We start from the raw sequence: 23,564 nt of genomic DNA, 5'->3' as shown, positions 1-23,564 counted from the left end.
TGAAAACCTTCTGGTGTGTACTGGATGCAGCGAATGCCATGGGGGCCTGGCTATGAAAGACACAAAAGTCTTCCTCCTGGCTGTCCTGATGGGTATCCAGAGCCTTGGATGGGCTCAGGTCTGGTCCATCGCTCCCACCGGCCTGACAGCTCGGACCACGGCGTGGCTCCTGCCGCCTTTCCCGCGGTGTCCATTCAGCAGAGGCATGCGGGAAGCCCCTTGGAGCATCCCCAGCCGCAGCTGCGGGCCTGTGGAAGCTGTGGAAGCTGTGGAGCTGTGGAGGAGGCCCTGTTGCGCCGGCAGCGGCGGCGGGGGGAGGAGCCGGAGCGGTTCCCGCGGGCTGTCCCCTCACGGAGCCGGCGGGAGGCTGCGGGCAGCGGGGCCCCGCTCCGGGCCCGCCGTGCCCCAGGTGAGTTTTCCGCCGCTCTTGTCCCGCTGCATCCCCATCCCCTGCAGCAGGAGGGGTGGCGGGGGTGGGAACTGAGAGCAGGCTTGGCAGGCAGGAGGCTGCTCCCGGGTTTACTTGGCGCCTTTCTGTGGATAGTGATGGTTTGGGTGTTTTAATCGTTATTTATTCAGAGCGCCAGTTGCTCTGGTGGTGTTTGTGGTATTTCGTTTGCATGGCTGTCTGTACCTTGTGAGAGCAGAGCAGAGTGCTGGGAGTCACCGAGGCAGCAGCAGAGCTCATGCCATAGGCATGCACGCAGTGTCCCTGCCAGCCAGCTCTCCCTCGCTACCCATTCAAAAACAGCTGAAATGAGAGGATCTAACACAAACCTTGCTGCTTTCGAAACGAGAAAAATGTATTTTAAAGGGAGGTACTAAAATATGTCTGTTACTTGTGCCCTCAATGATTTCTCAATCACTGATTTTTGTTGGCATAGAAGGTGAAATTGAAACACCAAATAACACATCTCCCCGTTCCCCCAAGAAAAAATCTCCCAAACCTGTGAACTTCCTACAGACCCATGCTGACACAGGTACACTAACTACTCACTTTGGTCCTGTTGATCCAAAGGACAGTTCTTGAAAGCAGATTCTTGATCCTGCCAACAGGGTGAAGATCTGCCACGGAACAGATAAGGACAGCATTACTAGATTCCTCATTCACTCCTGAAACCATTCCTGTTAAATAGAACGTTCAATATCCCTGCTTAGTGAATCTTTCCTGTCCCACATGCTGCTGTGAACAGCACTTTCGGGAGCTGAAGCTGTGGCAACATGGACTTGCCTTTCTCAGAAGTATTAATGTATTTTGTGTCAACAGCTACGTGACTGATCTGGGATGCTTGCCCCTGCAAAGCTGGATGCAGAACAATATCCTTCTATCCTTTGCTTGCACACAAACCAAGTGCAAAATTAAGTACATAAATCCACCCTGGGAAAGTGGTCAGTGAAAGGAAGGAGGGAGGCCCTGGTAGGTTGCTGATACTTTCTATTCTAGTTAGGAGGACTGGCATTTGTGTATTCCCCACCCTGATGAAAGGATAAAAAAAACCCCAAAAGTATCACTGATGTCATTTAAAAAACCCTAAAAACATAACTATTGGTTCCACAAGTACTAATTAAAAATACAGAAAAGTACTAAAAATTGAGTAAATAAACACTTTACCTTTAAAAAGGAAAGGGAAAAAAGCAAAACTATTAATGTAGAACACACTGAAAATGTTTGCATATGGCTCTGTATTCTTCTTTAATGCTTTGGTCATGCCTCAGACCAGTTTCATATCAGAACAGCTCAAACAAAACGTCGTAGGTATTAGAATGGCCCTTCTCTTTATGGTATCAGCCATTCCCAAATATCAAATATTTCATTTTAAACTTGAGGCTTGATAAGTGTGAGAATCAGCTTTGACTTATTTCCAGACATCTAACAAGGAAGGAATTTCTTGGCTCAGAGGTTCTGGCTTAACTTCACTGGTGTTTTATATGGCTAGAGCAATGTAAAAGACTTGAAAGACTTGAAATTTAGCTGAGGGAGAATATATACCAACCTTTGCTGTAAGAGAGAACACTATCAAGCCTTGTTTCCAGATATTTGCCTGCCCCCCTTGATAGCTCACACTTGTGAAACTGCAGTAAATATGTGCACCAAAAAATATCTGACATACAAAGCAGTGCACTGCCATATCTCTTGTTAGAATCTGTGGGACAAAAAGTGGACCAGTTAGAGTGAGCAAAGACAACGATAATTATCCACAAATTACTTGGATCTTATTTCCTGCTCAAAGAACTATCTCTGTGGGATATAATCAGTAAAACAGACCCATGTTTAATCAGGCTGCAAGCTGTGAAAAGTCGTGATCTTTATTCAAACAGGCATCTTCACTTTCTTAGATACTCAATGTGTTTGTAACTAGTACCATCTAACAGAAACACATTCTTAAAATTCCTCTGAAAATCAATCTGGATCAGTCAGGATTAAGTTAGGGAAAGTGTCCCCTCCTGAAGCTTTAGAAACTCAGAGTTTTAGAAACTATAGTTGTTCTAACTTTATTGGATGGTCACTTGCACTGATATGTACACAGGGCCTGTGACACTTTCAGAACCAATGGTCCTGCTGACTGGTGCTGACAGCAATAAATCTTTATTATGTGCTGAAAGGAGGCACAAATAGATAAAGATGTACTACAGCCATACTTTTAAGAAGGAATGAAGAGGTTAGCATGGATAATTGTGATTCTGAAACTCAGATTTTTTTTATTTTTTTTTTTTTTTTGTGCTTGAATTGTGCTTGTGATTTCTAAGCTTAATACTGTTCTTTGGTTAGTTTCTGTCTCTTGTTCTTAGGTACAGCATACAGAGGGACACAAAAACCATTAAACCTGAAATTGGGCTGAGAGGATTTTTCCCACCTGATCTGTGGGGAAGAAGCAACATCACTGAGAAGTCATCCGTTTGGAAAACAGTGATTATTTGCTTCTATTTAACTTTTCCATCTTTATTTCTTTCTTTAGGTTTGCAACAATGGTAGAGGAAGATGTAAATCACTGTGAAGATTCTGAACCATCAGTATGTGGGAGAAATGGCATGATTCCTATGCATGAGCAAAGTGAGGTAATTAACTATGATCTCGAAGTATTGTTCTAGTCAGAGAGAACCCTCCTTCTCCTTTTTTCCTCTTTTAAGAATAAAATTCTTAATGTAAAAGGCACTTAAAAGTAAGCATACAGCATTGAGTGTATCTCATGTAGGTGTTTATATGGCACATCTTTATGCACATGGTGATCATGGAATCATGGGGTAAGCAAGTAACTCCATGCTGAAAGCTCATGAGATTTGTGTTCCAGTCATGACTCTGAGTAAGGAATATATATATATATGTAGAGAGAGAGGGAAGAGACAGAAAAATAATCAGAAATGTGGAACTATTTCTGGAGAAGGGCCAAACCACATTATAAGCATAATTCCATGTCTACAGTATGACAATAAGCTGACATGAATAATTATACAGGAAGGCAGATGATTAACTTGTCAAAAATAATGCTAAAATTAAGTGAGACATATCCAAAAATGGTCAAAAAGTGCTTTGGTTATGAATATGGATAAGTTGATGTACCAGTATAAGAGACCAGCTTCAAGGAACATCAAGGGAGTAACTCCCAGGGTAGTATTTCTCCATCTCTACTTTGACTTACCAGCTTGAGCCTTCCAGCAATGGATCATGTGAGTAAAGCTTGTGCTGGCCAGCTGTGCTGTTTCTTTCATCCTTGTTCAGTTATTTTGGTTCAAGGCTTTGCAACAGAAGTTATTTAGGAGTTAAATTAAAAGCACAATCTCACTGGAATGATGCTAATCATTGACTGTATTGTGAAATCCAGTCTAGAAGCAGAACCTTATCAAATTGTAGAAAATATTAATAAATATTTAGTTTTGTACACAAGACAAGCTGAGCCTGGTTTGCTATTATTGTTTCTTCATCAAATATGCAAATATTGTTACTGCACAGGTGTTATATGTATTGGGACAGGAGCCCTCTCAGTTGCAGATAAAAAGGCAAATGTCCTGCAATATCTCACATGCAGTTCTTTGTGCCATGCAAGAAAAAAACAAAGGGCCAAAAAAGCCAAAAATATGTCAAAGCTGGACATTCTTGTAGTGGTTGTTTATATAACGTAATTGTCTGCAGCCAGTGTGGATCCAGTGACTCAGCTGACTTCAGGTGTTGCACACTACTTCAAATAGATACAGTGCCACTTCTGAGGGAGTCTCCTTGTTTGCATTCAGCAGGGACCAGCAGCAGATGCCAAAGGTACTGATGGGAATGTACAAACAGAAGAAACTGCTCTCTTGAACCATTGCACTCAGCAACCTCCAGAACCAACAGCAGGGTCTTCAGTACCTGCAAGAACATGGAGGCAAATATTTGCTTGTCCTCCTCAGGGTTTAATGGCCCAAGCAGTGACAAATGGTAGGTAAGACAGAGTTTAATTAAAATGAGAAATGGAATCTGAAGTACTTTTTTGTCTGAATGGGATGATATCTGTCCACTGTCCTTGAAAATAATGAATGGAAATAGCTTTGTTTTACTTATCACACCATTGTTTGAATGTTTTAGCCAGAGTTAAAAAAAGAAGAAACAAAGGTTTGAATGTACAGTTTTTGTTTCTCCAGTCTCATGTGTTTACTATAATAGGTGTGTTTTTGCACTGCAAACTATTTTTATCAGAAGAAAGACTTCCTAATTTTTGTCTTGATAGTTTGTCCTTAATACCACAGGCTTGCAAAGCCAAGAGTCCTCACTGCAAGGCAAAAAAATGTATTTTGTTTAGAATTTGTCCTAAACTGAAAACTCCCAAAAGAGATGCCTGGCTAGCCAATTATTTAAGATTTTTCCTAACAAAAGACATTCCATGTGTCTTTGACTGCTTCCACAGCCACTTGGAATTCTTAGGCTTTTATGTTTGGAAATCTACTGGTCTTCCTTTGCCACCTGACACCCTCAAGTAAGATTAAGAAAAATTCCAATCTGAAAATGCAGGACATTTATTCAACACATTTTTTCATCGCCTTTGGTCTTCTGTTTTATATGTATGCATGCCTGCTCTTGTTGGACAACTGTCAGAACAGATTTGTGAACCTTGAAACAGCTTATTGTTTTCACATATTTTATAATATTTTCACGCACTGTTCTCATAATATTTTTCAGGATTTTTTTTCTCCTCTGTATTATCTTGCTTTGATTGCTGTATCAAGGGAAGTATTTGTACTCCAGATGTCCAGAGATATGACTCCTCAGAATTTTTTTCCCAGGGATAACAACGTATTGCACAAACACATTCAGCCAAAAAATTATGCTTAAATTCTTTTAAAAATTAGGCTGGAGCTGCAGTCATCAGCTTGAAGATATGGCAGGCTGTTCAGCAGTAAATTTTACTGTGATTCTGAAGTAACTGAAGGAAGATAAGCAAATGCAAGATAAGTTAGTGAAAGTCTTTGCTTTACGTTTGGAACTGTGAAGTGCTTTTCACAGCAGACCAAGGCTCAGTAAATTTATTTTGATATGTAATGATATTCCTGTTACCAATTTTGAAGTATTTTATCATCTATAAAATCAGAACATCAGTTTAGGGACCATCAAAGATTAACTGCATTGTTATGATTAAACTAATTTTTAAGGTAAGTAATTTAATTTCTAAAAGTCATGGTAAACTTTTTTCTTTAATAGCGAAACAAAGGTGATCTAACAGCAAAGTTGTTTCTGAGAGATGACTAAATATTAATTATCTTTTGTTTCATTCCAGTTGCATTTGTGGTCCTGGTTTGGGCGGTGGTTTGGTCCATAACTGGGGCTGAGTGTCTCCCAGGTGGAAATCTCTTTGGAATTCTGTTTCTTTATTTCTGTGCTGTCATCGGAGGTAAAATTTTTGGATTCATTAAAATACGAACACTACCCCCTCTCCCTGCTCTTCTGGGTAAGATATCCTTCCTTCTTTTCTTCCTGCATATTTTGGTGTTTAAACCATCAAGTAGTATCTGGATGGTAGACATGTTTGGATTGGGAACAAATAAACTGTGTCACATTCAACATTTGTAGCTTTTCCAAATTACTTTTTCTGGTCCTCTCTGAAAAGGTGCAAAATTCCCCAGACTGGCTCAGGTGAAGTTTACTAAGGCTCTCTTCTTAATTCTTTGTGGGTCAGAGAACTGTATGCCTACAGACTCAAAGTTTATTGTCCTTCAGACCTTTCTGTCACAGTTACTTAAAATTTGGCTTTAATAATACCAAACAGGAATCTTAATCCAGACATCATCTTACAGTAGAATACTAATCTCTTTGTAAAATTATTGCTCAGCTATTTCTCCAAAGAAAACATTACAGCAACTCCCTGCTACTGGTAGTCCAAAAGACTTCTTTCTTCTCCTTCCTTTATCTCAAGATAATTGAAACCTGAGAAAATAAATTCACAACAAGGAATAATTCTTCTGCAGACAGTTATTCTGATTCAATCATAACATTTTTTTTCACATCAACATCCTATTTTATTTTACATAGAAATGCAAAATAGAAATGGGAGATGAAAATAATGTTAATTCTGACATCTTTAAAATCTTTCCAGGTTTTTTTCCTAGAGGAGGTTTTATGCTTATTTAGATGAGTACATTATTTTGAAGTGCTGTGATATCGGTGGAGCTGGAAATGAAGCTCCAGGTTCTTCTCACCAGCTGTATCTTGTCCCCTTGCTGTGTTTAGTGCATAAATGAGTAAACTGTTGACGGACAGTAAGACTCCCCAGCAGAGTGGGCCTGCAGTGCCCAGCTGTGATCCTGTAGCCTGCACAGCTGCTGTTGTGCCTCACAGCTCCGCACACGGCTCTGTTGAGCTGCTTGATTTCACCAGAGAAAAGAAATTCAAATGAGAGGGAGGGAGGTTTTGCATATGTCATGCATGCCTGCCATATGAACATGGAATGCCACATGCAGGGAGTCTGCCCTTTGTAAGTAAACACCCCTCTTAAACAAATAAAAGTATTTCTGACCATTTGGATTCTGCTTGTTTGGGAGTTTTTTAATTACATCTATGTCTAAAAGTTATGAGTTGAGCATGAAACTGCTTGTCAGACAAGTAATACTGGACAACAGAAACTTCAGCATGACAGCACATGTCTCTTGAGTTGTTTAGGACAGAGTTCATTGTTCTGATCCCCAGTCTTTGAGGAAAATTGGAGAAATCTATGACTCAGAAAACAAGATAGACAATGTCTGTGAATGTTCTGCTTTTACATTAAAAATACAAACCTTGTGTTCTTACATGCCTATAACCCACTTTTGCTAGGTCCAGTAGAGTGTAAGGTGGCTGGCTGAGCACTTAAGCACCTTACTGTGAGCCTTTCTCGCAGGAAAAAAAAGAGTGAAATTTGTACTGAAACAACCACATAATATATTTTAGGTGCACGTTGCAGAGAGGTTTCTGCAGCAGGAAACATGGTGCAAAACGGTGAAGACATCCTTTGAGCTGGACATTTTTACTTTGTTAAGTAGATTTCTAGATCAGGATAGCTCCAGTGACTTGGACCACATGCAAACATTGCAAAGAGCATGTGATCACAGTGCCAGCCTGATATAATTGTCATGAGGTACCATAGATTAATTATGACACTGTTTTTTTTCCGAGAGGTGGTAGAAAGAATGATGTCTAAAAGTTTAGTGTCCTGGGGCAAATCAAGTTCACAGTCAAGGCTCACACCGAGCTGGGACCAACCTGAGCAGAGTGATTTGTTTACTTTTTGCCTTTTTTTTCATTTCCTGTTTCTAAACATGACTAATATAAAATTATGCCATAAAAATGTATCTTTGAGTCATCAGGACTCAAAATGAATCCTCTGTAGATCCATATTTAAAGTGAACTTCTTCTGTACTTTTCCATTTCCTTCCAGAGCTATGGCTTCGATAGCTTTGCAGGAAGTCTCTGATTAGACAGTTTTATTAATATTTGTAAAATGTTCTATCTTGCAAGTAGCTCAAATAGAGGATAACACAAAGTTTCTGATTTCCCTTCCCTTTTTAGTCCCCTCTTTGTGTAAGTCTCATTGCCAGAGCACTTTAAAATGTTTAAGTTAGTCCATGATGAGCTGGTTTAGACTATATTTCCTAATGAATGCAGCATTATGGTTCCTGTGATACCTGCATTTCTTACACCTAAGAGGACTTTTAACGATTCTCAACTTCTGAGATAAATACACAATATTAGATGATCTTCCTGTTTTTGTATTAAAACAAGCTAACAAGAAAAAAATCTTTAAGGAAGCAGAGGTGTCTTTGACTATGGTATGACCTGCACCTGATAAACAAAGCCAAATTCTTTTGACTCAGACTAAAGCTGTGTATCAGCATCCTGCTGATTTATTCATTGGTGACCTGCTGTGCTCTTAGGCCACTTTCACTGCTTCAAATGCATTTATTTCTTCTTATGCCTCAGTCCCATTGTTAAAACATGGCTCAGAATTCAGAATACAAATTGTTTCTTTTTCTCTCATGAAAACATGATATAGTGTCTATTTTTAAGAGTGCTATGCAAGCTACGCAAGCTTTTCTTGTGCAATAAATAAAATAATTTTAAAGGAGCTTATTTGTTTTGACTTAAGGGATGCTACTTGCTGGTTTCCTAATCCGAAATACCCCATTCATCAGTGACTTTGTCCAGATAAATCTACGCTGGTCTGCAGCACTGAGGAATATTGCTCTTTCCATTATCTTGACCCGAGCAGGACTTGGCCTGGATCCAAAGGTATGGCACCAGCCATTTGTGTGTGACAGTCTATACAGCAGCAACCAAAAAAATTTGAATAATTGGTTCCATTAAAAATACTGAACTGCTTTGTCTTGGAGCATCTGCAAATTAGATCATTATAGAAATTACATAGTTTCTGCTGTATAATTATATGTATGTTAATATTGGCAGTTGGATTTGTACAGTAGGCAAGCAATCAAAAAAACTGAAGAAAACTGATTTTATGATTATTTTCATTTCCTGAATTTTGTGAGTGGAACAAACTGAGGATGTGTGCACTGTCATGGTCTGTCAGGAAGAGTTTGCAAACTCTGACCAACTCCTTGTTAGTTTATACTGAAAATTTGAAGTAATGGAAGGGATCCCCAGTCCTTGAAAGAAAATGTTTTTTCTATGGGCAGAAATCCAAAAAACCTAACCAACCAAAAAAGTCTAAACCCTGTGTGACTGTTTTACTTTTTTATAATCATTGCCATTTTAATGCAAATATGTTAATTGCAAAGATGAATCCTGCTGCACTATTGAAACAATGATTCTCATCACAATGGAGCCCATAACAGTCCTGTGAACAAAACACAGTCTCTGCACCCTAAGAAACATGATATTTCATAAATTGTTGAAGGCAAGGTTTTACTTATTCAAAATGAGCTGGCTGAAGTAAAGCTGTACCATATTGGCCCCTACCTGTTGAAGGAACCACTCAGAGTTTTATATAAACTTAAGTATGGGAAATTTAGAACATCCAAACTAATTTTTCTTAAACAAGAAAAACTAGAGAATTGCCAGTGCTACAGTTATTTAGGAAAAAAAAGGTTTTGTCAATATTAAAAAATGTCTTTTCCTTTGTTATCATCTTATTTTCCAAGACATTGAGGTCTGTATGAGCATGTGTGTTATTAGACACAGCTTGGATGTCCAGTTCTGTGAGACTGCATTTCTTTCTATTTCATGACAGTTTTTTTTTTGCTGAGGGAACTTCCTTTTTTGACTAATTTTTCTTCTGTGGCCACAAAACTGTCATTTGGACTCTGTGTGTGGCAGTGCTTTGATGCAGTTAAAATTGTTCCTCATGTAATTGAAACAGAAGAAGAAGACAAAGAAGTCAGTTTCTCAACCCTGATTATGCTGGGATAAACTGGACTGGAATGGATAAAGTGGAATTCACTGACGATTTTTTGTTTTGGTTTGGTTTGGTTTTTTTTTAATTCCATATCAAAATTAGGAACCTGTCCTAGCAGTCTCATGTTTGTGAGTAACTATTAAAGATAGCGTTTACAAGCAAATATGCCAGTTTAGAATTTTTTTTTAAAGTTGCTGGGCTAAAAGGAGCTTAATCTCTGAATATCAAATGAGAGACAGCTGAAAGATGCTTGACTCCTTGTGCCAAGTCGATGTAGTTCTACAACTTTTCATTATTTGTTCATAGATTTTGGGACAATTTTTGGCGGTGCTCATGCAGCTTCTGGGATTATAGTAAAATCTTTTGTGGATGGAGCAAATTACAAGAAGCCAAACAGAATTTTCTGCTACTCCTTCCTGTAAAATTCATGAACCTTGTCAAACCTAGATTTAGGGTTTATATCCCAATCCTGTTGGGCTTGGGCCTATCTCTAGTTTTGGCCATGTCATGTCCTGTAGTGCACCTCACCTTATTCTTTAACAAGCCATATCAGACTGTAAATGCTTTTCCTCTCTGTAAAGCCAAGGGTAGTGACACTATTGTGCCTGTATGATTGCAGGCTCTTAAGAAGCTCAAAGCTGTCTGTTTACGGCTTGCTTTCGGACCGTGCCTCTCAGAAACAGGCACAGCTGCTGTCCTTGCCTACTTGCTCCTGCATTTGCCATGGCAATGGGGATTTATATTAGGGTAATGTACTTTCCTTTTCTCCTGTATGATAAAAGTGACAGTTTTCAGGCCGCAGCTAAATTATCCAAGTGTTGTTAGTTCTCTGTGCCAAGCAGAGACCTCAGTTCAATGCCATTTGGGAAGCCCCTGTGGTCTTTTGCTTACCATTTATGTCTGGCTCTGTGGCTAATTTAAATTTATTTTCAGGCTACAGACTACTCGCATCATTACTCTTCTGTGTTTGTGACCTGAGTACTTGAAGAAGGAAGGATAGTGCAATTCCTGAGTCTTGAACCACAACAGATGGGGATTTTTAGGGACAGAAAATTATACCACAGTTTGGAAAATTTTCATACTGGAATTCAGAACTTCTGCACATAGGACAGCCTTCCTATCACAAGTCAAGGATAAGGATATGGCATGGTATAGTCTAGGATAACATCCTTGAAGAGAAGACCTTTCTCATCTAGTCCTATCTAAATTGGTAGACTTGGGCCAGACACATATACTAGAATAAGATGGATGAACTCCTTCTCTGACACACACTGAATTTTATGAGCATGAACTGGGCTTCTGAGTCATAAGCACATCTAGACCAGGTTTCCAAATGGGAGTGTATCAGGGCATCTATCAGGGAGTGTAACTGGCCTGCAGTGGAGACTCCAGTTTTTAGTCTGTGGAGCCCTTTACTTTCAATGTTACTGAGTTGTGCAGAGAGTAAGAGCTGATTGCGGATCTGCATAGAAATATCCCTGCTTGTAATTAGAGGGGAAGGGTTAGGAAAATACTTTACATAGAGGTCTACTTATTTATACTTCAAAAAAATTAAAGTCAGAACATTTTGAAGTTTTTTTTTAGTTCAGTGCTTTCTTTTTGAGATGCTGAACCTATGTGTTTTCAGTTTTGTTCTAGGTGCAGTCTCCCCTGCTGTGGTGGTTCCCTCCATGCTGATTTTACAAGCTGGGGGATATGGGGTGGAGAAGGGTGTCCCAACTTTGCTAATGGCAGCTGGCAGCATTGATGACATTCTGGCTATCACGGGCTTCAACACTTGCCTTGGGATGGCTTTCTCCTCTGGTATGCTGGTTAATCTGCACATGATGAAATGCAGAACAGTGATATTTTGGAGAATGTGTGCTCTGTTATGGCTGACTGGTTTGTAACTTAATGGCATCTCGTTATAAAATTCATGTATAACCTTAAATAGTGAGATGGAAACTACCCATATTTAAAAGTTAGTGTAACATTGTCAGCTCAGAGTTGTGGGTCACAGTAACTTTGAGAGAACATTTTTTCCTTGACTGCTCCTTTAGCTGCCAAGTCTGGCCCCTGCATATGCCTAGCATAATGCTTTGAAAATTCAATGGGTTTGGCAATGTTCTTACAGTGGCTCTTTCTCTGACTTCTCTTGCACACCTTCTTGGCAGGAGCTTTCAGAGAAAGGAAGTTGCACCACCCAGTTCCTTCAGGCCGATAGGTTCCCTCCTGAACTCCTCTGCCCCAAGTAATTCTAAGCAGACACTGTCCTGGAATCACTCTCATAGGTCTGGAGCATGGTTTGAGTGAAGGTCTGCGTATGACTTAGTGAAAATGTTTTTCTTTTGCAAAATAGGTTCTACTCTGTACAATGTGCTCCGTGGAGTGCTGGAGGTTGCTGTTGGCATAGCAGCTGGGGGAATTCTGGGAATGTTTATTCGATACTTCCCAAGCCATGACCAGGTAAAAACCTAGTTAAAAAAAAAAAAAAAATCATAAAGTGATTCTTCAGTAAAGGATTATTTTCTTATTAATTTCTAAGCCTTCTGAATCTGGTTTTAGGGGAAGCTTTTTACAGTGATAGCAGCTTCCAGATGGCAAAACCTATCAAGTGAGGATGTGTTTTAAAGGTGTTTACTGATTTACTGCACCAATAATAATGTATGATCTCATAGCCCTTCCTGATGGAAATTTGGAATCCAGCTCGCTATCCTGCTCTCATTGAAGGTAGTGGAAATGGAGGAAGGGTCTGATACCCATTTCAGACAGTAAAATAATAATTTATTAGATTGATGCAGAACACATTTTCTTCTTCAAGATGTATCCAGTAGGCCTAAGATTAAAAATTAATAAATCAGATGTATTACAGGTTTTAAATGATTGATCATATAATTAGTATTAATTATAATGTGTTACTTTCCATAAAAATTGCATTTATAGAAAGTGGTAGATGAATTTTCGAGGGGTAGTTAAATGAATAGAAAATTGTGGAAGCATGTAGATATGCTCTGGACTACCAGTATTCAGAGCATCTATTGTCCTCAGTCGCATCAAATTTTCTTATTAAATAATGTAAGAAGTGTGATACAAGAGCTAAACAGTTAGAAATGAGGAACAATGGCTGATAACTGTCTGCTATGAGACTGAATGAAATAAAACTAGATTATTCCTGGCAAATGTTTGACTTGTCCTTAAGAACATCTGATGGCAGATTTTACCTTTCCTTGGATAAATTGTTGTAATACTTGACTACACAGGTAGAAAATCCTGCTATCGCAGAGTTGAGGCAGAGCTGCTAGAACCGAGCATCATGTTCCTTCTGATAAAAATAGCTTAGTGGCAATAAGAATTTGGATGGGCAGAGGAAAAAAAAATTATGTTTTCAAAATTCGTATTCTTAGGAATTAATGTCTAAAAAAAATCCTCAATCCAACTGAGCAGTCTAAGTCTCACTTGAAAGCTTTGATTACTTCAAAATTATTAATTTTTCATTTTTTTTTCAAGTTCTTATTTTCAAAATTAACAGGAGTAACTTTTTCTCTCTGTTTCCGAAAGAAATTCACTTTTATGTTTGTCTCTTTCCTTGGCTGCAGGCATCTTTGGCATGGAAGAGATCATATTTTGTACTTGGACTGTCCATGTTTGCTGGTTTTGGCAGCATCCACTTTGGCTTCCCTGGATCAGGAGGGCTCTGCACATTAGTCTTAGCTTTTGTTGCAGGTGTGGGATGGTCTGATGAAAAGGTGAATGTTTACTTAAGAAGCACACCATATCCAAAGTCTGGTGGATGTACAGCCCAAGAGGAGCTTGAATTTCTGTCAGGAGTGGTAGTGGTATATTTGTGAAGTGTTAGAGGGTGTACAGATTTAAAAAACAAACAAACAAGCAAACAAAACAAAACAAAACAAAACAAAAAACCCACCAAACAAATCAGCATATTCTACATTTGTTTAGGAAGTCCTTAGTATTTCCCATGCCAGAAAGTTACCATCTATGTCAGTGTATACAGATTGAGAAATGCTCAGCATTTCTTAGACATCTTAAGCCGTATGAAGGAGACTGAGTTGTGAAGGCACTTGACAGTAGCAATCCAAAGCTTTAATTCACAGCTGTGTGAGTGTCTGTGCACAGTCACTTTATGGTAAAATTTACAAATGGATGCCCAAGATCCTGTTGTGAACATGGCCTGAATATCCTGAGGGTTTGTTTGCTGTGATTTGGAGAGGGTGAAATGAAAAGCAGTGATTAACTATCCTCTCTCATCTTTCCCAAACCCCAGCCAGTGTAATTTGGATAACTTAGAGAGCAGGGTGCATACAATAAATGATGATGTAAGGCCATGCAAAAACCATACAAAAGACTACTTTTTAGTCACTTTCTGTTAGGTACTAGCCTGCTTCATCTTACTGCTGCTGCCCCACTGCCTTTCTGTACCTTGCTATGTCTGACTGCCTCTTTTTCTTGATACCATCTACATTTAATATTTTGAGGGCATCTTTCTCTCCACAGCTATAGCTTTGTTGACATTCAGTAGGAGAAGGGGAAGAAAAAGGAAAGAGGATTAGATATAGTAGAGTCCATGTTATTATCCCCATCTTGACCCTGACTTTACAAAGATCGCAAGGTTTGTTATAACAATGAAAAGAAACTAAGATTGTCCAGTTTTAAAGGACGAAAAACTCTTCTTGAGACTTAACGATTGAGGACATTACAACTGATCAAGCTCTCTACTGAAAAGCTTTTAAACCATTTCAGGAGGAAGAATAAATGCTGTCTATAAAGGCATAGTTTAAATTCTTCTGATCTGTGAATGGAGCTTCATGACCTTAAGTATATTGATGTCAAATGCCTTAGCTCTTTTTCTCTCAGATAGAGATAGAGGTGTCTGTGTACTCAATATAATACCAAGGTTTTCCTGCTGAGCTTCTCAAAGGCCACTGCCTCCTACTGTCCATGGTGGAAGGCACTTGACAAACACTTGTCTACTGAGAACAATGAACATTGAACCTATTCCTGGAACAGTTAAATAGGAAGTAAATAGGCTGAAAACTGTGAAGAGGGGATTTCTGGGGGCTTTTTGTTTGTTTGTTTGTTTGTTTACTTTGGTTTCTGGGTTGTTTTTTTTAATTATTTTGTCAGAACTGAAAAGGGTGAAATAACAAGGAGAAACAAGGCAAAAAATGTTTCTTTATATATATATATATATATATATATCCACCTCATTTTCTTTAAAGTTACAGAAGTTTTTGTATTACTGTAACCTACTGTTCCATTGACAGAAGAGCAAGAGGTGTTGCAGGATCAGTCCCAAATAGAATACCAAGGATGGGACATGCCTAGGCCCTGGATTGGTTATTGACAGAGCACTGCACTTATATTTTCCACATACTCCAGCATGAATGCTCATTTGCTATTGTAGAACCCACTTAATTAAAAGACAAGTGGTATTTGATATACTGTGTGTACCTTTTTATGTAAGTGGAAGATTCCTGTTAAACCTGGCAGCAGTTGTTTTAGGAAAATTGTGTAAAGTTCAAACATGAGGAGAAAATATGGTTTTGCCTTTATACACTATATTGCAGTGGAATGTTCAGCACTTGTGCCTGGTATGTGATTTCAGACTTGCTCAGACTGACTTTGCTCCTGCTGACATGGAGAGAGGTTTCTTACTGAGTGCAGCACGAACAGAGTTAGGTCATGACTGAAACTTGGGAGAGCCTGACTCTGCTCAGCTAAAAATGGAAGAACATGTTTAGGCATGCAGTTCCCAAAGGCTCAGAAACTTCATGGCAAAGCTGTTGAAATTACATCTTTCCAAATACTGAAAATCAACAATGCTTCATTTTTGTCCTCTTGTCTGCAAACTGCTCTGTTACTGTTCAAACAGTTTTTAGTTCTCCTCTCAAGTCATCAAACATTTACTTACTAGGACAGCTAGACACAGTCTGACCTTCAAGAGTTGTACAACTGATTTTGAATGTTTTAGTATTAGGTCAAAGAAAGAGGAGCAATTCTGGATAATCTTTATGAGACATTTTCACTTTGTCCTATGATTACTTCACTGTTGTGTCTCCTTGGCCATCTTCTTGTGAATTTACAGTTTTGTTTTTATTGCAGAGGGAAATAGAAAAAATTGTGGCAGTTGCATGGAATATCTTTCAACCTTTTCTTTTTGGTTTAATTGGAGCAGAAGTATCTGTTACATCTCTTAGGCCTGAAACTGTTGGTAAGATTATTCACAAATTATCCAGCTCTCATTACTGGCTTTGAAAGAATCTCTATAAAGAAATCTAAAACAAAGCAGACTATGGCTGACCCCCCCAAAAAAATCAAAAAGCCAGAAGCACCAATGCAGAAAAGTACTGAGAAATGTTTGTCTGTTGCAGGGCTCTGTGTTGCTATATTAGGCATTGCCCTAGTTGTGCGAATCATAGCAACGTTCCTGATGGTGTCTTTTGCTGGGTTTGATTTCAAGGAGAGGCTGTTTGTCTCACTGGCATGGATTCCCAAAGCCACTGTCCAGGTAAACAATCCAACATCACTTTCATTCCAGGCTAAATCTATTTTCTTTAGCAAAGCTCCCTGTAACTAGAACAGCAGTAAGCAGGAAAACGTTCAAGCTCAGTGACAGCTGAGTATAGTATATTGACTGCTCCCACTCTAAAACACTCTTTAATTGCTTGGAAAGTGCGTAGAGAACTTTGTGTGAAGGTGATTTTCTTGCATCCTGGGTTTACTCTTAATAATGACAGTGAATTGTATATATACACCACAGGAAATTTAACAATTTATCAGCCATTGCTGATTGTTGGGCCTTCACATACAGATTCTGAGACACCTCAAAGGTAAAAACGTTTCACTCCTGCATATGAAGTGTCTGCAAGGACAGTCACATCAGGACTCAGAGTGGGTTTTGGTTTGTGATTATTTTGGTAAGGAGTAGCCTGATTATTCACATATTAATAGAGATGCCTCAGGCTGAATACATTCCTATTCCTTTATTTCAGTGATTGGCAAGTCATTTAGACTTTGCCTCAATAGCACAATTACTTGCAAACAAAAGTTATTAAAACAGGCAAGCCTTATTACACGATCAGTGAATTAAATTTTCAGAAGCTGCCACTGGTTGACTATTGTCAGGATACATTCTCAAATTGTGGCATTTTAACAGCTGCAATCTACAATATACTGGCCTATTTCATTAATCACATATTCTCCAGAAATGTAGATAAAATGGCAACTAAGCAATGTTCTTCACAGGAGGAAACCACACAGATAAACTCATTATCTTAGGAAATTCCAAGCGAAGTCAAAGCATAGTGAAAGTTGTTCTCATATGTGTAATATAATATTTACTTTCCTATGTACAGCCTAGAAACAAATGGCTTGAATGTACTAAAAATGTCAAATTTATGTGAAATGTTTACTAATGATGAGTTTCCTTTTTTCCTCATTCAATGCTAAAGATTACTTTCTCCATCTCAGCAATGTTTTCTTCCCTGCAGGCTGCAATAGGTTCTCTTGCCCTGGATACAGCAAGACGACATCAAGATGAGCAACTGGAAAAGTACGGAATGGATGTACTGACAGTAGCTTTCTTGGCTATCTTGATCACTGCTCCAGTTGGAGCCCTGGTTATCGGCTTGGCAGGGCCCAGACTTTTGCAGAAGGCTCAGACAAATAGCAAGGAGGATGAGGAAGGTGCAGAGGTTGGAGAAGAGGCAGAGGCCTGAACCTTCATAAGACAGACAACACAGTAGTCTGGTCCTTCAACCCTGACACTTTTGTTGAGTAAAAATGGCATGTCTCTAATCTTGCTGGAGGAACTTGAAACTATCAGTTACCCCTGCTATTTTTAAAGCAGCCCTGGTGGAGTTATATAAAATATTTTTATGTGATGATGGTGCCTTGAGATGAAATAGCTGAACATGCAGTGAATAAGATGACCTTGCAGTGAGTCACTGAGAAGTTAGCAGTCAAGAGTTACTTGAAATGTGTGGGTGGTGAGGCCAGAGAAAGGATCAGAATTGTTGAGGCATGGAGTGGAGTCATGAGGTAGAATATAAACAGAAAAAAATGGAGACTAGTGTGAATAACTCCTTGATGGTTGAAACTGGGCTGTGAGATGACAAGTTCCAAAACTCAAAGAAAGCATCTTCCAAGAAAGAGATTGCTGACATAGTGAATAAGTCCTGCTATGGGTTGGTGATTCCCTCTCCTTCCTCATTTGTGTTCTAAAACTTGCCTTTTCCTGTTGCTGTTCTTCCTCACAGCTGAGGCACTCCTTTGTGCCTTCAAGGACTGTCAGCTCTGGTCATAGCAAGGAACAGCAAGTGGTACTTAGATGTTCAAAGAGAGAGTTGCGGCCATCATAGACTGTGGTAATAAAGATGTTGGTGCTGGCAGAAAAAAGGAGAGAACCTGAAAATGAGATGAAGGTTGTGGGATGGCAATAAGGACTGGGGGAGGGTTGTATGGGATTGGGATGGCTGCTTCTTCACCTCAGCCTTCACACAACATGATGTCAAGGGAAAGATGTAACCCCTGCTGATCAAAACCAGGCTCTTGCCTTTTAGGTTTGGTACCACTTGGCAGATATCAGCAAATCTACCTGCCTCTGCTACATTTTATACAAGTAACTAGCTAAGAGTAAATTGTTGGTAACTTCATTCTGAGGCATGGGGTCAGTATGGCATCCCTCAGTAACTGGAAGTTACTTTGTTATTTTTTGGAAAGGCTATTAGATTGTGCCTGTAACTGAGGCAGACAACACCCTCCTGAGATTTCCACACTACAGTTCACTGAATTCATTTTACAGGATACTGTGTAGAATATATTTGATAATGTCTAGATTTTGGCATTAGTAAGAACTAACGATTTCTATTTTAGCTTTTAAATTTTTAATATGCAAAACAAAAAATGTACAAAAATACTTTTAACTGCTTAAATACTTCTGATGTTGACACTGTACTATTTGCAGTCATATGCCATACAGATGAGCTGTATACAGCTCAATATGCATGCCTTTGTATAAGCCTTACTCTCTAAGCAAAAAGAAAGCTTCCTGAGATATACTTAAATTTCACAGCCTGCAGCTCTAGCACAATGATAAAAATACCAGGAAATTCTTCGGTAAGTTTTCCCTTAACAGTTGTCAAGTACATTATATTTTTGTAACTATGCACACTGCTGTTCTCCCTGCATCCTTGGGAATGTACCATCTTTAGTTCAGTTTGTCTCCTAACCTGAAAGGGAGAAGCTTTCACCTGATGGATTTGAAGCTGGAGCAGTGGTTAAGGGTGGTGTGCTTGGTTGTTCTTGTGATATACCTGGACTTCTGTGCCTATTCTGCCTACTTCACATGCACTCCTGGTGTCCCCCTGGCCCAGTATCTTTACTGACGATCTGGATGAGGGAATTGAGTCTACCCTCAGTAAATCCACAGGTGACACCAAGCTGGGTGGCAGTGTTGATCTGCTGGAGGGCAGGAAGTCTCTGCAGGGGATTTGGACTGGCTGGGTCAATGGGCTGAGACAATGGAATGAGGTTGAATGAGGCCAAGTGCTGAGTCCTGCCCTTGGGTGACAGCAGCTGAACATGAGCCAGCAGTGCCCAGGGGGCCAAGAAAGCCAAGGACATCCTGGCCTGGATCAGCAATGGTGTGGCCAGCAGGAGCAGGGCAGGGATTGTCCCCTGTACTCGGCACTGGTGAGGCCACACCTCGAGAGCTGTGTCCAGTTCTGGGTCACTCACTACAAGAAAGGCATTGCAGTGCTGGAGCGTGTCCAGAGAAGGACAACAGAGCTGGGGAATGGTCTGGAGCAGAAGTCCTGTGAGGAGCAACTGAGGGAGCTGGGGGTGTTTAGCCTGGAGAAGAGGCAGCTGAGGGGTCACCTGGCTGCTCTACAACTCCTGACAGGAGCGGGTAGCCAGGTGAGGGTCAGCCTCTTCTACCACACATCCAGTGTGTAGGATGAGGATAGTCTCAAGCTTTGCCAGGCAAGGTTTAAGTTGGACATTAGGAAGAATTTCTTTACAGAAAGGGCTGTTAAACAGTGGAATGGACTGCCCAGGAAGGTGGTAGAGTCATCTTCCCTGGAGGTGTTTAAGCAAAGACTGGACATGGCACTGAGAGCCATGGTCTGGTTGACAGGGTGGTCATAGGTTGGATTCAATAATATTAGAAGTCTTTTCCAAACTCATTGATTCTATGATTTTGTGAAATACGTGTAGTTTTAATAGAAGGCTAAGTATTTGGAAATTGTAATGTTGGTTAAACTAACTGACAAGATGAAGAAATACAGTGTTCAGTTCATATGTAACTGTCTATAAAATAGTTCTACCCAAGTAAAACACAGGAGTGTTACAGGAGTTCACTTTTTTGTAAAGTTTTTATAAAAGTAGAACCCTTCCATAGGGATCACTATGCCAAATTTGGAATGTGTTCAGTAACAGAAGTGTTATGCTGTAAGGGTTACAGGCCTTTAAATTTGGACACAACCTTAAGTATGAAAGCAAACCTCTGATGAAGAGCTCTGTTTGTGATAGCCTCTAATACTTCCTCATCAGCTAAACAGCATCTCGTAAATGGGATTTACTTGTTCCATTAACCTCAGTGCACTCTCAGTTATACATTACATCATGTCCACAATTCTGAGTGCTTGAATAAGCTATACCAATGAAACTTGTCATCTTTTTTGCTAATCTAAGTGAGATTTAATAAATTTTTATTTCCTTGCCATTTTACGTGGGTATTTCTCATGAGACCCCTTTTCCCCAGCTTTTATTAAATCTTCAAAAAGTATAAGGTCAGAGCTATTACAAAGACCTGCAGATCTAAAATTAAATGCTTTAATGCTTTATAATCTTCCCTCTCCTTTTCTTCCAGAAAGAAAGAAAACACTTGCATCTTTTCATTAAATGATCAGAACTAAGAACTTAAGAGACTGGGCTTTTTCAGTATCATAACAATTTCAGCTGCTTTTAAATAGCAACTAATTTGAGAGATTAGATTTCAGTTTTCATCAGAGTACAGGTGAAGCATGACATTAAAGACCACCTCCCTTTTAACAAAATGCTGTGAAAACCATTACTGAATAAATTCAAGCATAAATTCAAGCCAATAAAATCATTATGCCATAGTAGTCTCTTATTTGCAGGAAATAATATTAGAGCACAATGCGCAGTAACAGATAACCAGAGTCCCGCTGTCACACAGACATAATCACAGGCATAGTGTGAGGGAACTCTGCGTGTGCTGTTCCAGAAGGTTCACAAGAACCTCTGCAACAGGTCTAACAACAGAAAGTGTTCCCAGCAGCCAGCATCTGGCAGTTACAGCAGGCAGCATATGGGAAAAGACAGAAATTGTCTGTCTGCAAGCAGGGTGTCACACAGGCCAGGGGATGTGGTGATGATGATGTGATTATAATCACTGCTTACTCTCTTTTTTCAGCCAAACTGAGCTTTTTGTGGAATTTAAACTGAAGTCTAAAATTAACTGTGAAACAGTCATGGTGTAATACAGCCACAAAATGAATGATAGTTTCTGCACCTTGCTTTAAATAAAAAGTGCAAGAACTGCACTTCAATTACATTTACTTTGTCTAGTAGTTGCCCCAAGTCAGACACCTTTCTCTAAACCTGTTTTACAAGTTTATTTTTAGTCTCTTATAACCATGTTCAAAATAATTATGAAAAGAAAGGAAAACACTGCTGTTCTTGTAGAGTGTCACAATACACTAATTTCATTTTCCTCAGGTTTTCCATCAAGACTGAAGACCTGGTCCCACAACCTCAGTTCTGGACTTCATTAGCATTTAGGGCAAATTTATTCCTGTGTGTGGAGCTTCCCAATTAGATTAGAAAAGTCAGGTAATTTGTTCAACTTCTCAGTTGCTGGTGAGATACAGAGCTCTAGAGAGGCACTTCAGCTTTTAGCTATCTATCTCTGTAGACTTTAGATAGAACCGACTGGTAAATTCTTTGAGATTTTCTACAGAAAGTTCTGCGTTCTGCAGACATGAGACAGAATTACCTTGACAGATTTTGAAATGCAAGAAAATTATGATTTGCTTCTGATTCTCATTGTATTATTACCTTGTGGAAATTACTACAATGTCCTTTCTACAAAAGAACTGTGACTTGCTCTTGCAAAATTACAAATTTGTTCCATTCCCTTACAGTTACAAGCACAAACAAAATAACTGTCCTTGTTTATCGTATAGTCCTATTTGTAGATTGCTGTTAAACTATCTCATCTAAGAGCAAGTAAGGAGAAAAAATACTTAATCAAGCCGTGTTGAAGATGGAGTGAAGAAGTTAAACCTTACCCTGTTCTTCAAGGAGCTTTTTGGGAGAAACAAAACCATGTTTTATTACTCACATGTGTTACTCACTTTAACAAGGTTTGTTTTAATTTAACAGGTTTGGTTGTGATTTCAAACCATTGTTTGAATACAAAAGCATCCTGATAAAAGCTGGAAGCACATACAGGCCTGTGTCTAGTAAGTCTGCTACACTAGACTACAGTTTTTGAAACCTGAAAAAAAATGTCAAATATGGGGCTTTACATTTCACAGTAATTTCTTCACCAAACACAAGAATTTGGGCTTGATGTTCTATATACATCTGTAAGTGAAAACTTGAATATAAGACACTTTTATATATTTTTCTCTATTATAAATGCTTATATCCTAATACATTTATGGGTTGCTCATCCATTAAGGTAAGACCACCATGAAGATTTAAACAATACACATTACATCATGGTTCTGTTACACACTTGGTAAAAGCAGGCATTTCACACACAGTCACATCCTAATCTGCCATCTTTTTCTGCAAGGTAAGAGGTTTTGGAACCTAAAACTGTCATAAACAGAGGAAGACTGATCTACCTTAATTCTACTGCTGCTGCAAGAGCCCTTACATGAGAACAGCTTTCTGACTCACCTGCTGTTTCAGCACTGTGGTGATCAGCTTTGGCAACAGCTCTGGGGCTTCCCACCTAACAGTGGGTCAAATGAAATGCTGTTAAGGGACGGGTGAGATCTGTCATGGTACCGTTGTCTAAAACTGTAGCACGGACCAAATTTTTATTTTTAAACTGATGGATACACTATTTCATGGGAGAATGAAGCACTTTAGAATAATTAATTAGAAATCTAGCAGTTAGGTAAGTAGTAATTATCTGCATCTGAAATTAAGCCTCACCACAGCAACCTTCTAACTCACCTAAATAATAATTCTGAATGGGTAACAAGCCAAGAGAACAGCTCAGCTCTGCATCTTCAGTTCTGTCTCTTAACCCATTCATCCCTTGAAAATTCCCATTGCAAAACGTAGTGACATAGTGCAAGTGAACTTGCAGGAGGCAAATATGTGTTTCCTTACCATCATCACAGGGTCCAAAATAGAGGGGTAATGTTGGTGGCTGACCTGCCCAATAGTTTGGTTTATATATGGCCTGGAACTGCTAGCATTCCACCTGGGATGCTGTGTGAACCTTTCCAGCAGTGTGGGATTTGTCTGAGCTGGGCTGCTTTGTGCAAGACCAGCAAACTGCCCACTTAGGAACCATGCAGGCCAGACCTTCAGCCTGCATGACTTAACACTGATCTGCTGCCTGAATATATATTCACAAAGGAGGAAGTTGCCATCTTTTTTTCCCCCACTTAAGTACACTTAAATTTGTTCCTGAAAAGCAAAGTAAAACATGATTAGCATTCAGCA

General features: G+C 39.4%; 1 protein-coding gene across 7 annotated transcripts; it reads left to right on the top strand.

Annotated features, from left to right (window-relative positions):
* The first annotated feature begins 267 nt into the window (after positions 1-267).
* Positions 268-23,507, top strand: LOC131578621 (sodium/hydrogen exchanger 9B2-like). Of its 7 annotated transcripts, none has more exons than XM_058837574.1 (13): positions 268-409; positions 2,958-3,057; positions 4,228-4,411; positions 5,745-5,915; positions 8,586-8,728; positions 10,471-10,598; positions 11,479-11,654; positions 12,190-12,296; positions 13,427-13,576; positions 15,951-16,059; positions 16,220-16,356; positions 17,339-17,400; positions 18,410-23,507. In XM_058837574.1, the coding sequence occupies exons 2-13, from the start codon at positions 2,968-2,970 to the stop codon at positions 18,474-18,476; spliced, it is 1,524 nt and encodes a 507-aa protein (XP_058693557.1). In that variant the 5' UTR covers positions 268-409; positions 2,958-2,967; the 3' UTR covers positions 18,477-23,507. The 7 variants fall into 7 exon arrangements, 6 of the variants coding, with proteins under 6 accessions (XP_058693557.1, XP_058693559.1, XP_058693555.1 ...); XM_058837576.1 differs by lacking the exon at positions 18,410-23,507 and adding an exon at positions 18,107-18,385 and having other exon boundaries at positions 269-409; XR_009277538.1 differs by having other exon boundaries at positions 270-409; positions 17,339-18,271; positions 21,289-23,507.
* The last annotated feature ends 57 nt before the right edge of the window (positions 23,508-23,564 follow it).

Source organism: Poecile atricapillus, chromosome 4 (assembly GCF_030490865.1).
Source record: "Poecile atricapillus isolate bPoeAtr1 chromosome 4, bPoeAtr1.hap1, whole genome shotgun sequence".
Taxonomy (NCBI): Eukaryota; Metazoa; Chordata; class Aves; order Passeriformes; family Paridae; genus Poecile; species Poecile atricapillus.
This window is presented reverse-complemented; position numbering and strand designations above follow the sequence as displayed.

Bases quoted from the DNA above. Each gene is read 5' to 3' on its own strand.
- LOC131578621 (XM_058837571.1), top strand. From the start codon at position 2,968: ATGGTAGAGGAAGATGTAAATCACTGTGAAGATTCTGAACCATCAGTA. The intron at 10,599-11,478 runs GTAATGTACTTT...ATGTGTTTTCAG, and splicing joins CAATGGGGATTTATATTAGG to TTTTGTTCTAGGTGCAGTCT. The intron at 16,357-17,338 runs GTAAACAATCCA...TCTTCCCTGCAG, and splicing joins TTCCCAAAGCCACTGTCCAG to GCTGCAATAGGTTCTCTTGC.